This window comes from Stegostoma tigrinum, chromosome 26 (assembly GCF_030684315.1).
Source record: "Stegostoma tigrinum isolate sSteTig4 chromosome 26, sSteTig4.hap1, whole genome shotgun sequence".
Taxonomy (NCBI): domain Eukaryota; kingdom Metazoa; phylum Chordata; class Chondrichthyes; order Orectolobiformes; family Stegostomatidae; genus Stegostoma; species Stegostoma tigrinum.
This window is the reverse complement of record NC_081379.1, coordinates 15,233,743-15,246,813: the sequence shown is the minus strand read 5'-3', so window position 1 is coordinate 15,246,813 and position 13,071 is coordinate 15,233,743. Positions and strand designations below refer to the sequence as shown.

The 13,071-nt window shown below is 39.6% G+C and overlaps 1 protein-coding gene across 4 annotated transcripts in view; it reads right to left on the bottom strand.

Moving 5' to 3' along the window:
* The window catches only part of smtnb (smoothelin b), a 276,452-nt gene that overhangs the window by 167,336 nt on the left and 96,045 nt on the right, over positions 1-13,071 (bottom strand). For 3 of the 4 annotated variants that reach the window (XM_048555897.1, XM_048555894.1, XM_048555895.1), the window contains exons 7-8: positions 8,800-9,344; positions 6,557-6,620 (exon numbers count right to left, since the gene is read on the bottom strand). In XM_048555897.1, coding sequence (XP_048411854.1) covers positions 6,557-6,620; positions 8,800-9,344 — 609 coding nt within the window. The remainder of the gene's footprint in view (positions 1-6,556; positions 6,621-8,799; positions 9,345-13,071) is intronic. The other variant, XM_048555896.1, reaches the window with a different exon arrangement.

Sequence of the window (13,071 nt, the reverse complement as noted above, 5' to 3'; positions counted from 1 at the left end):
AGCAGCCATCTGCCGGTTGGTAAAAACAATGTGAACAACCCATTTCAGTTACACTTAAGCATTCAGAAGTTTAAATCACAATCACATGGGGTCTCATAAATTAAATGTTACTGTTCATACTTACAGTTCCAAAGGAGAGAGGGGTTAGATTCCCAGAGCTTAACAACTGGACATCAGATATAAACCTGTGACAGTTCATTTGATGCTGTGAGGTGGAAATAACCAAATAAACTTTTCTGTTGCATCATTTCTACTATTTCCAGTAGGATTCTACAGTGCTGAATCCAGTAGCTCAGAGTGCTTTCTATAGTTCTTTCCCTCATTATGTTCTCTTCTTTCTTGCATAAATTAGCCCTAGTTTTGAGAGCAGATCTAGGGAATGTGTGGATAGAAATTACATGATTGCATATATCTGAGGTTGATTCTGCTATGCCTGTGTCACTGCTGCAACATTTTAGCTGTAGGGTTGAGTGGCATTATTTTTTTAGTCGCACAGCTCAGAAGGTGCCCAGCTTCCCAAATTTTCATCTGTAAGTAGCTTTTTCAGTTTTAGATTAGCATCAACATGCTCATGACTTCAAATCAATGTGAACACATAACAAATTATAACTTATATAGTGCCCTTAACAACTTGCAGAGGAAAAGGCTTTCTCGTAAATACAAAGCTATTTTCTAGAGTGAGGAAGGAGATGAGGGTTAATTAAAAAAACTGGAGTGAGGAAGGTAAACATGCAAGGCATTTCAAGTCCTTTACTGTTTTCCCTGCCTCCTTAAAAGGTGAGTGAGGCAATAAGTAATAACTATAATTTTTGAATTCAATTCCTATTATTATGTCTTTAACCTCGCAATGTCTGTGAAGAATGAACTGCTTCAAATGGCCATAGCAACAGAACTCCTGTGCTACTTTTTTTCTTATTCATTCACGGGATGAAGGTGTCGCTTTTTCAGGCAGCATTTACTGCCCATCCCAGTTGCCCAGAGGGCAGTTGAGAGTCACCAACATTGCTGTGAGTCTGGAGTTAGATGTAGGTCAGACGAGGTAAGGATGGTAGTTTCCTTTCCTTGAGGACATTAGTAAACGAGATCAGTTTTTTCTGACAATCGGCAACGGATTCATGGTTATTACTAGATTTTTAATTCCAGACTTTTTTATTGAAATTCCACCATCTCCTGTGGGGGGATTCAAACCCAAAATGTTATCTTGGTGTCTGGATTAACAGTCAAGCGATAATACCATTAGGCCGTTGTCTCCCCACTGCGTAGTTGGGGGTTTCCATTTAAACATTTATTTGGCATGAATTTGGAAGATAAATATGCATTAAAACATTAATATTAAGCCAAAGGAATCATTAAAAGAAGAAAATTTAGGGGTCCAGAGCATGGGGATAAACAGGTGAAGGCACAACTGGCAATGTTGGGGCAAAGGAGGGATGATGCCCAAGAGGTCAAGTTTTGGAGAACATATTTCTGAAGGGTTAGCAGAGCTGAAAGTAGTTACACAGGTAAATATAAGCTTGAAAACCTGAAAGAATTAGAATTTGAGTGAATGACACTTGGTGCTGGATAGGATATCAGCAAACTAGTTTGCAATGAGATGAAGTTTGCAAGGAGTTGTGGTTGGGAAGCTAACCAGTACAAAACTGCAGTATTAGAATCAGGACATGTCAAATGTATGGATGAGGTCTCAGCAGGACTAGAAGGATCAAGGTAGGACTAGAAACAGACCATGCAAAAAACAGCTGTGTGGAAGCAGGATGCTGCTAAGAATCCATTTTTCTACTCAAAGGAAGAGAACAGAACACAGGAATTTTGTGTTGCTGATGTGGAAAGTGGATCTGAAATATAGATTAAATGGATTGACTTTCAAAAGACTTTGGAAGTTGCAACTTGGTGTTACAAGGCAAAGTGAGCCTTTTGGAATATGTTCTTGTAATACATCTGCTAGAAGTATGTGTACCTTGAAAGGAGTTAAGAGGAATCTTCATTGCCTTCATTAGTTAATGCAAAAGTACCTTTTCTTTAGTTCAAAGCATAGCGCCTGTTTTGAGTTTTGATTTATGTTCATTTCAGTTTGAAACTATTCGTTTGTTCTTCAGTTTATGTACATTGACACCGGAATTTTTATAATCAATCTCTATAGGGATATTAGCATGATCTTGTCACAAGGTTTTTTTTTTGCTTTGTTCAGAGCTGTTTCAGTGATCTGGCAGGAAAGGAAACCAAATGGTAACATTCAAATACGCAGTTGCAGGAAAGAAGAACCCTGATTGTTTATGAGGCAATAACATATGTAACAGTTTTAAAGAGAAGTTTGGGCTGTAATTTGCAAACGTGGTCAAAAGTGGCAACTTTGACAAAGAAGTGATGGTTTAGAAAGGGGTCGGGACTGATCTGTGGAGAGAGAGAAATGCTTACATCGTTAAAGAGCTTGGGAGTGAGAGAATTGCCTATATCATCAATGAGCTTGGAAGTGAGGATGGAAAATTGAGTGGTCAGCATTTCGCAGAAATGGGATGAGAAGACCAGCGTGTGGTTTCATTAACACAATAAGTCTGGAAAAGACCTGAGGGAAGAGAAAAAAGAAACTCGAGACTACGGGAGATTGCGTCTAGGAGATGGTTGGTAACAGAGAAAATAAACCAAGGATTATCACAGGGTAAACTAACCATGTCACTGTCATGTACACAAAACATTTAGATCAGAAACAAAACAATAACGCCAAGAGAGTAAAGAAACATAAAATAGTAAATATTACAGGAAACCTATTCACTATATGGTTAGGTTTTCAATTTGATGTTGGTGGGTACAATAAATGAATCAGTTTTATCCTTCTCAAATATCCATGGGTGCACTTGCTGTACTTATCAGGTCCAGTAGACAAAAAACAATGACGCAAAATAGCTTCTCCTTCTTGACCCAGGATATTGAGATTGTTTTTAATGCCCTAATGCCAGTCAATCAGATTAGTACTGAAGCTTGTATTTAATTAGCTTTGCCAGTCAACATATAAATTTGTGAAATCAGGATAGAATCTGTTTAGAAGCTTTATTACCAAGACATCTGATTTCGGAAAGGACATTTCACAAAACGACAGTTAGGTAATCTCAAAACAAAAGAACACCTTCGTTCAGCAGTGATTCAAAGGATGAAAAGCAAAGGTCAGTTGTTCCTTCAGTCCTTATGGGCTCCCTACCACATATTCAGCTACAAGAGCTGACAGGCAAAATTCTTGGTTGAGATTCAGATGACAATTGAAACAGGTATTCTATTGGGCATTGCACAGGAAAGGTAAGGGTAAAGTCACCATTGTCTTACCAGACCAGAGAGCAACTCTCTCATTAGCAAGATGAACTAATGGTGGGTTAACTTAAGAGTCACCACACCTCAGGCAAGGGGAGAGGTTGAGAAGGAGAATTCTTTATAGTAACCTCAACTGTTTTAGGAATGAACCCACATTATTGGTGTCACCCTGCATTGCAAACCAGCTGATTAGCTAGCCAGTCAACTGAGGTAAACCAACCCCTGTAGCCTGTCAACACTCATTATCCACTAAAAACCTGTGGGACTGTATTGGAGTGCTACCTGAAGATTGGCACATCAGGCTGCAGAAGCTGAATGTAATGAAAAACACTTTGAAGGAAAGAGTTAAGTAGTTTCTCTTCATCTGTTTAATTTGCTCACGTAAGTACTCATACAAAACATCCAAAGCAAATTGTGAAACTGTGCAGATTTGCTTTCATTTAAGTTTTGAATTGCAGCCAGGGAAGATTAAGAGAATCTTTCAACACTTGATTATAACAGGTTGTGTTGTGTCCTACTGGAGAAAATATTTCCATATTAGGTTAAAAAATGTAAGAAAGTGACATGGCTTTTACACCATTCCAGTGAATGCCATTTCTACACATTTCCTTTTTTTGCTGTGTACTTTTTACTGCTGTGTGGGAAAGCACATGTGTTAGACTATGCTTTGCAAATACACTGAAAAGGAAAATGCAGATGTTTATAAAGTTTATCTGATTGGAGTGTTCCAACCAAAAATAAAAACTACACTGAACAAATGTAAACATACCAAAAATGGAAACATTACAAGCTCACAATAAGGAACTAGCAGGAAATGGAGCAAACTGTTCTAACTAAAGTGAACATTTAAAACTGCAGGATTCTTTTTGAAATCCTCAACAGACTACATCAAAAGGTTTTGACCAGGATTGAATACGTGTTATATATCTTGTCCTCTACCATACACGAACTATAAAAGATTTCACCAGTAACAACAGGCACGGAGCTTTGCTGGGAAATCAATTAGCAAGAACAAAGAAAATTACAGCACAGGAACAGGCCCTTCGGCCCTCCAAGCCTGCCACGATCGAGATCCTCTGTCTAAACCTGTCAGTCATCTATTTTCTAAGGGTCTGTACCCTTTTGCTCCCTGCCCAACCATGTACCTGTCCAGATACACCTTAAAAGACACTATTGTGTCTGCATCTACCACCTCCGCTGGCAACACGTTCCAGGCACCCACCACCCTCTGCGTAAAGAACTTTCCATGCATATCTCCCCTAAAAACTTTCCTTCTCTCACTTTGAACTCATGACCCTAGTAATTGAGTCCCCCACTCTGGGGAAAAAGCTTCTTGCTATCCACCATGTCTATACCCCCTCATGATTTTAAAGACCTCAATCAGGTCGCCCCTCAATCTCCGTCTTTCTAATGAAAATAATCCTAATCTATTCAACCTTTCTTCATAGCTAGCGCCCTCCATACCAGGCAACATGCTGTGAACCTCCTCTGCACCCTCTCGAAAGCATCCACATCCTTTGGTAATGTGGCGACCAATTATCTATGAATTCTACAGAAGTCAGAGATCTCAAGCTCAACTTTAATTCTGGGTCTATGTTGAATTTACTTATTCAACAAAAATAACTACAAGAATGCTGCAATTGGTATCAGCAGCCTTTAAACCTGGAAAGGAAATTCATTTGTTGCTACTGCTCTGGATCATCATCCAGTAACTTTTGCTAAAAAGGGTTAGTGTATGAATATCATGAGAGGACAGGACTTGCTTCAGCGCCTGTTCTACATGATTGAATAGCCTACTAAAATTGTCAGTCTATGTTCATACGTGAAAAAGATTATACATGGTAATGAAAGATATTGCTATCATTGGGCTATAACACAGTGAAAAACAATGATCTTTGGAAGTAGAAAGCAGAAAAAAGTGCAACACATTAGGCCACTAGAATTGGTACAACATATTCAGACTACTTGATGCTCAAACAAAAAACACTCACACAGGCACCTCATTCTAGTGTTTGTATTGGAAATGTAATGATTACAGATATGTGCAAAGGCATACATTGTTCAAATATACATTTCCAGTGTGATTTTCATGGAACCATGGAGACTGGGCACTTTTAAAAATGGTGTGAGGAGCAGGATTCAGATATCCTACCTCCATTTCTAACAGATCCTATTTTCATATTGGTGAAGGGGAAATTTGCAATTCCAACATGTGGGACAGCCCAACTTAGGACGGACATTTGTAGTCATCTGTACAACAATCATGCTGTCAAATTATTTAAATTGCTGCCCCTTTGATAATCAAAAGAACCACTTGTCTGTTTTTGAGATTTGAAAAAAATCTGTTCTAGCATTTTCAAAGCTAATTGTCAATATAACCCAAAGGGCCATTACCACAATATTATAAAGGCTTACCTGGTTTCCACCACATATCACAAAATGGAGAAAGGGGACAGTTGTTACCTCAGTCTGGTGACAGCTTAACAGTCATCGTGGAATAAGTCCTCGATGTAGGGTTATGAACACAAATGTTTGTTTTTCCAAGAAATGAAGTACCTTTTTAAATATATAATGTATGTATAGATATTTACAATTTTCATTTATATAGTCTTCATATGGCTCCTGGAGGTCTGTGTATGGTAGGTACTGAATGAGTTGACATTGAAAGGAGTAAGGGCAAAGGGCAGTAGAGACATGGTTGACTTTTGTTGGCATGTATGAAGAATAGATTCAGATATCAGGGACGTGAGGACTGAGGGTTGGTGTTTCAGAAAACAACTGGGCAAAGTTGCCGACAACTGGTGTAAGCCTTTTAAACAGGCCGCTTTCAGCATTTATGGTCGTCTCTGATTAGCATTAGGGTGGGGTTGGGACGGTGGAGACTGACAGCATTCCATACCTACCTCTTCCAAGAGCAAACATTACACCATTCCAAACAGGTTCCCAGAGGTAGCTACCAAGCTGAGATCCAGTTCTTTATTTCCCAGGTCATCCCATTATGTACTAAATGTTAATAATATTGTAAAAGCTACATGTACGTTAATAATTTTATGGCCTAAGTTCTGTCCCTGTACAAATATTTGGTTTCTGAGCTCGTAGTACATCAATCCACCAATTAAAACAGCCAACTACTCAGTCTTTTTACTTCTGATGAAAGTACACAGTTCACATCAGAGATAAATACCTGGACCTGGTGATTAATATAACTAGATTTGTACTCACAAGGCTATTTAAATAACAAAACACTCTGTCTCACCAGTTAACTCTTTCTGCTTGGATGGAGTTGCTGTGTTTCTTGGTGTTTGATCCTTGTAAATTATCTATAAGGCAACAAAGAGGATGAAATGCATCAGTGTCATGCCTCAAGACTTTGAGCATTTTTCCACAAAGAAATTGGACAAAAATGAGAGTTCAATATTTGTTTTGCGTACTAGATAGCACAACATTCAAACACGCGGGCATAAATATAGCTAAATGGGCACAGTTAAATGTTTTGCACAGCACTCATACGTAGGCTAGCTCTTCAGCAATATTTGGTATTTAGGGAGACATCTGCCACCTTGGTGATGACACATTTTGAATCCTCGTGTTTCTTTGAAGAAAGACTTTTTAAGCATCAATTCAAACATCCGAAATGTAGCAAAGAGGCATCAGAAGGGTTAGCCAGAGGCACTATATTGTTCAACAAACTATACTGTTCAACAAGAACTTGATCTTGTACTAAGTAAATAGTCTAACAATTGAGATAGTTTACTCTTTGTACTTGTTTTTATTTCTGTAATTCCATGCAAACAAAATAGATTTGATTATGACAAGTGGCATCTATTAAGTTTTATTTGTTTTACCTACTGTGGAATAACATTGTTTATGAACCAAGCAAACAAATCTTTTTCTAGTGTTAATTCAATCTGTCTTCAAAGAAAATAATGGATTGCATGTGCTTTGTGGATAGAAACCCAATACAGATTAGAAGAGAATTTCCTGACTAGCCCTATGTTGCAGCAAACACAGGCACACAGACCACTATTGGAACTGACTGTCACCACCAAATCCGTTTAAATATCACTCCTCATGCCTCTATGTCCAATTTAGCCTACCATTTATATTAGTATTGTTTATTTCCTTCCCTGGTTTTTAGCACTATGTGAAGTCACATTTGCCACTCAACATCCCATCTTCACAACCCACCCTTATTTTTGAGTTAGAAATAATGGGAACTGCAGATGCTGGAGAATCCAAGACAATAAAGTGTGAAGCTGGACAAACACAGCAGGCCAAGCAGCATCTCAGGAGCACACAAGCTGACGTTTCGGGCCGAGACCCTTCATCAGAGCTATGTTTGACATCATCTGACTGGGGGCAACATGCAAATGCAGCTTTCTGTAGCTCTCCTTTCACAATATTTTCATTTACTGGGGATCAAGGCTAAATTTGTGATTGCTGTGCCTCAATGCACACTGTCAACAAACATACAAGACAAATTATTATGGGAGAGGGTCACAGGTAACATCTAACCAGGTGTGACAATTGTAACTGTTTTCAATTTCTAGACATTTCATTGTATTATCCCTAACTAAATTAAAACAGCATTCTTTATGTTGGTTTTAGATTCTATTTGTACATAATTTCAACTTCATTCAACCCTATCCCAAGGTCATGCCTGTTAGTTATTCAGCCTTCTATCCACAACTCAGTCAAATCAAGACCTGATTTCCAATGTGTTCCTCATCAGCCTTCCAGGCCTTGCTGCATATAAATTCCAGTATGTCACTTACACTTTTTCCTGCAATCAGCGCTGGCCATTTAACATTCCTACCATAGTTTCTTATGGTCCTGGCCACAACAGTTGCCATACCAGGCCTTTATGCACTCAGACAGCATGCTTTCAATGGTGCACCTGTAGAAGTTGGTAAGGTCCTTATGGACATGCCAAATTTCCTCAGCTGCCTGTGGGAGAAGAGGCATTGTTGTCCCTTCTTGGCCACGCACGTGACAACAAAATCAATCAATATTGAGCCTTCACTGACTCTGTATCCACTAATACATAAATTCTCACTTTGATTATGATACATGATTTTGTATGACATTGCACTTTTGAGTATTATTCATTCATTGGATATATTGCTGATTGGGCCACCAATCAGTGCCATCCCTAATTGCCCTTGGGTAGGCTTGCAACCATTGTCAGTTGTATATTTCATCTTCAATACTCTTCCCTTTCTTCTTGGCTAACTGCTGATTGGCCCGAATTTAGGTATTATAATTACTACTATAAAATCTCTAAATTCTTCTATCTTGACTTATATCGCCAACTTTAAAAGCCAGCTTTACAAAACCCTCCCATATCTTTTCCTAACAGGCATTACTTTTGCCTCCACTTCACTAATATATTTTATTTGGGAACAGGCTGCATTAGAACACACTGTCCACAATAATTTTTAAAAGTTTATTTTCAAGAAAGAAGGGACTCCAATTTTGCACCTTTGCTGGAGATTTTACCTTATTGTCAAGTGTTATGAAACCTGTGTTCTCTTCATTGTTATTGGCTTTTCCTGTAGATGCTGAAGGTGCACTATCATTGATGTCTGAATTCAACCAATTTTGGACAGACTTGAGATTCCCATTCCTGGACTTTATCTCTGACCGGAAAATGCTATCCGTATTTTCTATTTCAGGTGTGAGGGGTCCTGTGATGACAATTTCATTGTCATTAACCGAGGCACACCTGTCTTTTCTAAGAACTTCAGTTTCTTTCATAGTGTTATTTTCAATGGTGAGACTTGAAGGATTATTCTGCCGCCATGCATCGTTACGGTGTGTTGAAATTGTCCTGTGGGTTTCTAATGTGCCCCTGGAACCGTTAGCCGTCATGTATTTGCTGGAATCCTTGCAACTTTCATTTTTCCAGTCAGAGTCAGTACCAGACGAGTGACAATCCAAATGAGACGATTCTGCCCTGTGTTGAGGTACCCGAAGTGGTTTCAATGAACCATCAATTCTCTTCAGTGGATCGAGAACAACTGTTTCAGAGGCCATTTCTGTAGCTTAAAAGAAACAAATTTTAACTTTAACAAGCATCAATTACTGTGCATAGCAACCAGCAGAATTCCAATTTCTTTTCTAACAAGTGCAGAAGACTTAATATTGCCTGAACGTTACTATCACAGATTATTATTGAATCTATGCTTTAAGAAGTGCTTTTGTGAATGTTTATTATTCTACTTCATTGATAAGAAACCAATATAAAAGCCTAGAGATCATAATGTAAAGAATAAGTAAGGTGCATACTGCTCCAGAAATTCACATCATACACATCACAGAAAATTATCCTTCACAGCACTCATGTTCATTTGGTTAACCTAGTCTACGCATAATAAGAAGTTGCCCTTAATTACTATGTTACCAATGTTATTTTTGCCTGATTCATATTGTGCCCAGCAGTACCTTTATGGAGATTCGGTGGCCTACAAACAACTCACATCAAAGCTTTCCACCAAAACGGATTCTATATATTGGTCTTTCAATGTAAGATCCTCTCTTACTAACGTTTTGGTCTTATCCCTCATTAAGAATGCTACAAAGCCTACTTTTCCTTTTTACCTATCACTTCAAACTGCTAAGTATCCTTGGATATTCAGTTCTGAATCTTGGTCAAACTGTTGCTACATGTCTGCAAGGGCAATTAAATCTACCTCAATTAATGCATTCAAACTATAACTGTTTTTATGGTTGTCAAATACATTAAGAGGGAACGAATTTTATTTAGCGGTATTTTAATTCTTCATGGAATGTGGGCATCACTGCACATCCCTAATTGCCTTTGTAACAATGGTATTAAGTTGCCTTCTTGAATTGCTGCAACCAATTTGCTGTTGGTACGCGCGCAACGTAGGGAGTTCCAGATTTGGACCCAGTGACTATGAAGGAACGGCAAAATAATTTCTACTGAGAATGATGAGTAACTTGGAGGAGTCAAGTGATGGTGTTTCCATGTATCTGCTGCCTTCGTCCTTCTGGATGTTGTGGGTTTGGAAGGTTCTACCTGAGGAGGATTTCTGCAGGCCAACTTTTAAATAGTACACACTGCTGCTACGACTGAGCGACAATGGTGGAGGGAATGATGTTTGTGGATGTCATGCCAATCAAACAAGCTACTTTGTCCTGGATGGTGTCTTATTGTGACGTTGGAGTTGCACTTCCAGGCAAGGGAAGAGTATCCCATCTCACCCCTGATTTGCACCTTGTAGATGACAGCCATGCTCTGGGGACTCAGAAGATGAGTAACTATTGCAGGATTCCTTGCCTCTGATCTTTTCTTGTAGCTGTGGTAGCTACAAGGCTAGTCCAGCTCAGTTTCTGATCAATGTAAGCTCCAGAGAAGGTATAATGAAGACATTTCAGCGACCTACAAATGAGAGAAAGGCAGTGCCCATGAGTCGAGAAGCTGTTACCTACATCTGCCATTTGCTGCAGATAAATTTGCAGCTGAACAGCTTAGAAGGGAGTACTATTTCTGTGGTGCTGAATATCACAGCTGCATTGAACCTCCTAGCCACTGGCTCACTTCAGACCTCAAATAGAGGCATGTGTGACCTCTCCAATTGGCTGATCACAAGTGCATTTGAGAGATTGCTGCTACCTTTTACAGGGAAACAATACAGGATATCCAGTTCACCATGGATCCAGATAGATCAGGTGCCCAAACATCAAACTTTTTGGATTCCCTCAACTTTCAAGGGGCTATCAACTGCACATAGGTCAGGATGGAATTTTGCTCCCCTGATGTCTAGCTTGATGTGATCACAGACACCAATTCCTGCCGACGTGTGCTCACTTTCTAAACAGCTGTCATGACACTTATATTCTGCACAACTTCTAGGTTCCTTAGGTGACCCCAGCCCCTCCTGTTCAGATTTATGGCCAGACCATCAGTATGGAGTTATGCAAGCCTATATGATTGATTATGTAACCTTCATTTGCAAGGGGTATTCATCCATCACTGAGAAGGAGAAAGGTGCATTTTGCTGATTGACTGAGCAATGAGTTAAAGCCTTGGCATTCTTTGCTCTGCTCCTTTTAATGATCATAGGAGTATCTAGGGTGATCACTGCCTCTCAAGGTAGTTCAGAAGTAAAATATAAACAAATAGAAGTTTTAACAGATTGATAAAAAGCACAGGATTGTCATTCATATTACTATGCTTGTTTAAAGTATAATGAGATACAAAAAGTTGATTCCAGAGCATCTAAAGGTCAATTCAATGCTCTGTCCATCCTTTTGTGACTATAAAATCTTAGTGCCGCTTCTGCAACTGTGGCTAAGCTTGAGGAAGCCTGCTGGCTGCTTTGTTGCTTTGCCTCAGACACTTTTGGCAGGCATCCTCAGTTGGGCCAAAGCTTAGAAGATCTATTAGGGGTCCCCTGCACAGGTGCAACTTCCGAGGCCTGGCCTGATGGTGGGTTTTGAGTTCCCAGCAGAGGGAGGTGGTGGATGAGGGCGGCTGTGGGCTGTCTTGAGATGACAGTCTCTGGATTCCTGTCCGTATTGGTGGGCATTGGCGTCTTCTTCACCCCTGTCCTGGAGGAACATCAGCCCCCTTCTCATCTAGCCAATAAATGAATGCATCTTTGGCAAGAGCAATGGAGCGATGATCCTTGAGCATATCAGACAGATATTGATTATACAGCTGGACCTGGCTCTCCAAGCAGCTGCAACCATGTCCATAGAGGCACATGCACTCATATACCAGAACCACAACAGAGAACTTTTACTGACTCCTTTGCACAGCCATCCTGAAAACACAACTTTTATCCCAACTAGGTGCCTTCTATTAGATAGCCAATCCTCTATTCGATAGCCAATCCTCTACTCATGCTACAATACTTCTCCTAATAAAGATAGGAGCACATCTTGTTAAGTAGCCTTATATGTAGTATCTTACTGAATATCTTTTGGCAATCCAAATACATTACATCTACTGATTCTCCTTTATCTATCCTCTTTGATATCTCCTCAAAGAACTGTAATAAATCTGTCAGGCATTATTTTGCCTTTCATGAAATCATTTTGACTCTACATAATTATATCACACATTTCTAAGTGTTGTGCTACTCTGATCAGGTGGGCAGAGTGGTGGTAATGGAATTCATATCCCTGTGAGTGGAAGTTGGGGGCATGAAGAATTGAGCAGATAGTAGTAACTACTCTGGAAGAGCTCAGCAGATCATTCATCCTTTTGCAGCTCTGGAGCCAGATTCTCTTGAGCTATCCATAAGTACTGACCCTGCAGCCACCTCTGTCAAGGCTGACTTTGTCAGTCAGGTTGGCTTCCTGTTATCAACCAAGGGGAAAAGAAATTTTTGTTTGAATAGATTCCAGGAGAATCTCCAGGATGGCGTCATTGAACAGTTGCACTGGCTTTTGCGAGTCTGTGATATCTCTAAAAGTGGGTAAGATAAAAGGGCAGAAGTTGAGTGATGCTTCTGGATGGCAGATGGTGAAGTGCCGCCCAGGTGCCTTTTAAATATTCTACCTGAAATTTGAACACAAATTGATGGAACCTCCTGCCTGCCCTTAAAACTAAGAGTTTTATCCACACATGATTTGCAATGAGCAGAGAAGAATATAATCACACAAGAAAACTAGACATTCCCTAGAAGTATCTCCTGCATTAGGCCGACCTCCACATTTAGACTCAAACAGTAAGATCATGTCCAGTGCTTCACTTGACAATGAGCAAGATATTCTGTCCTTATAGTTATAAAACATACA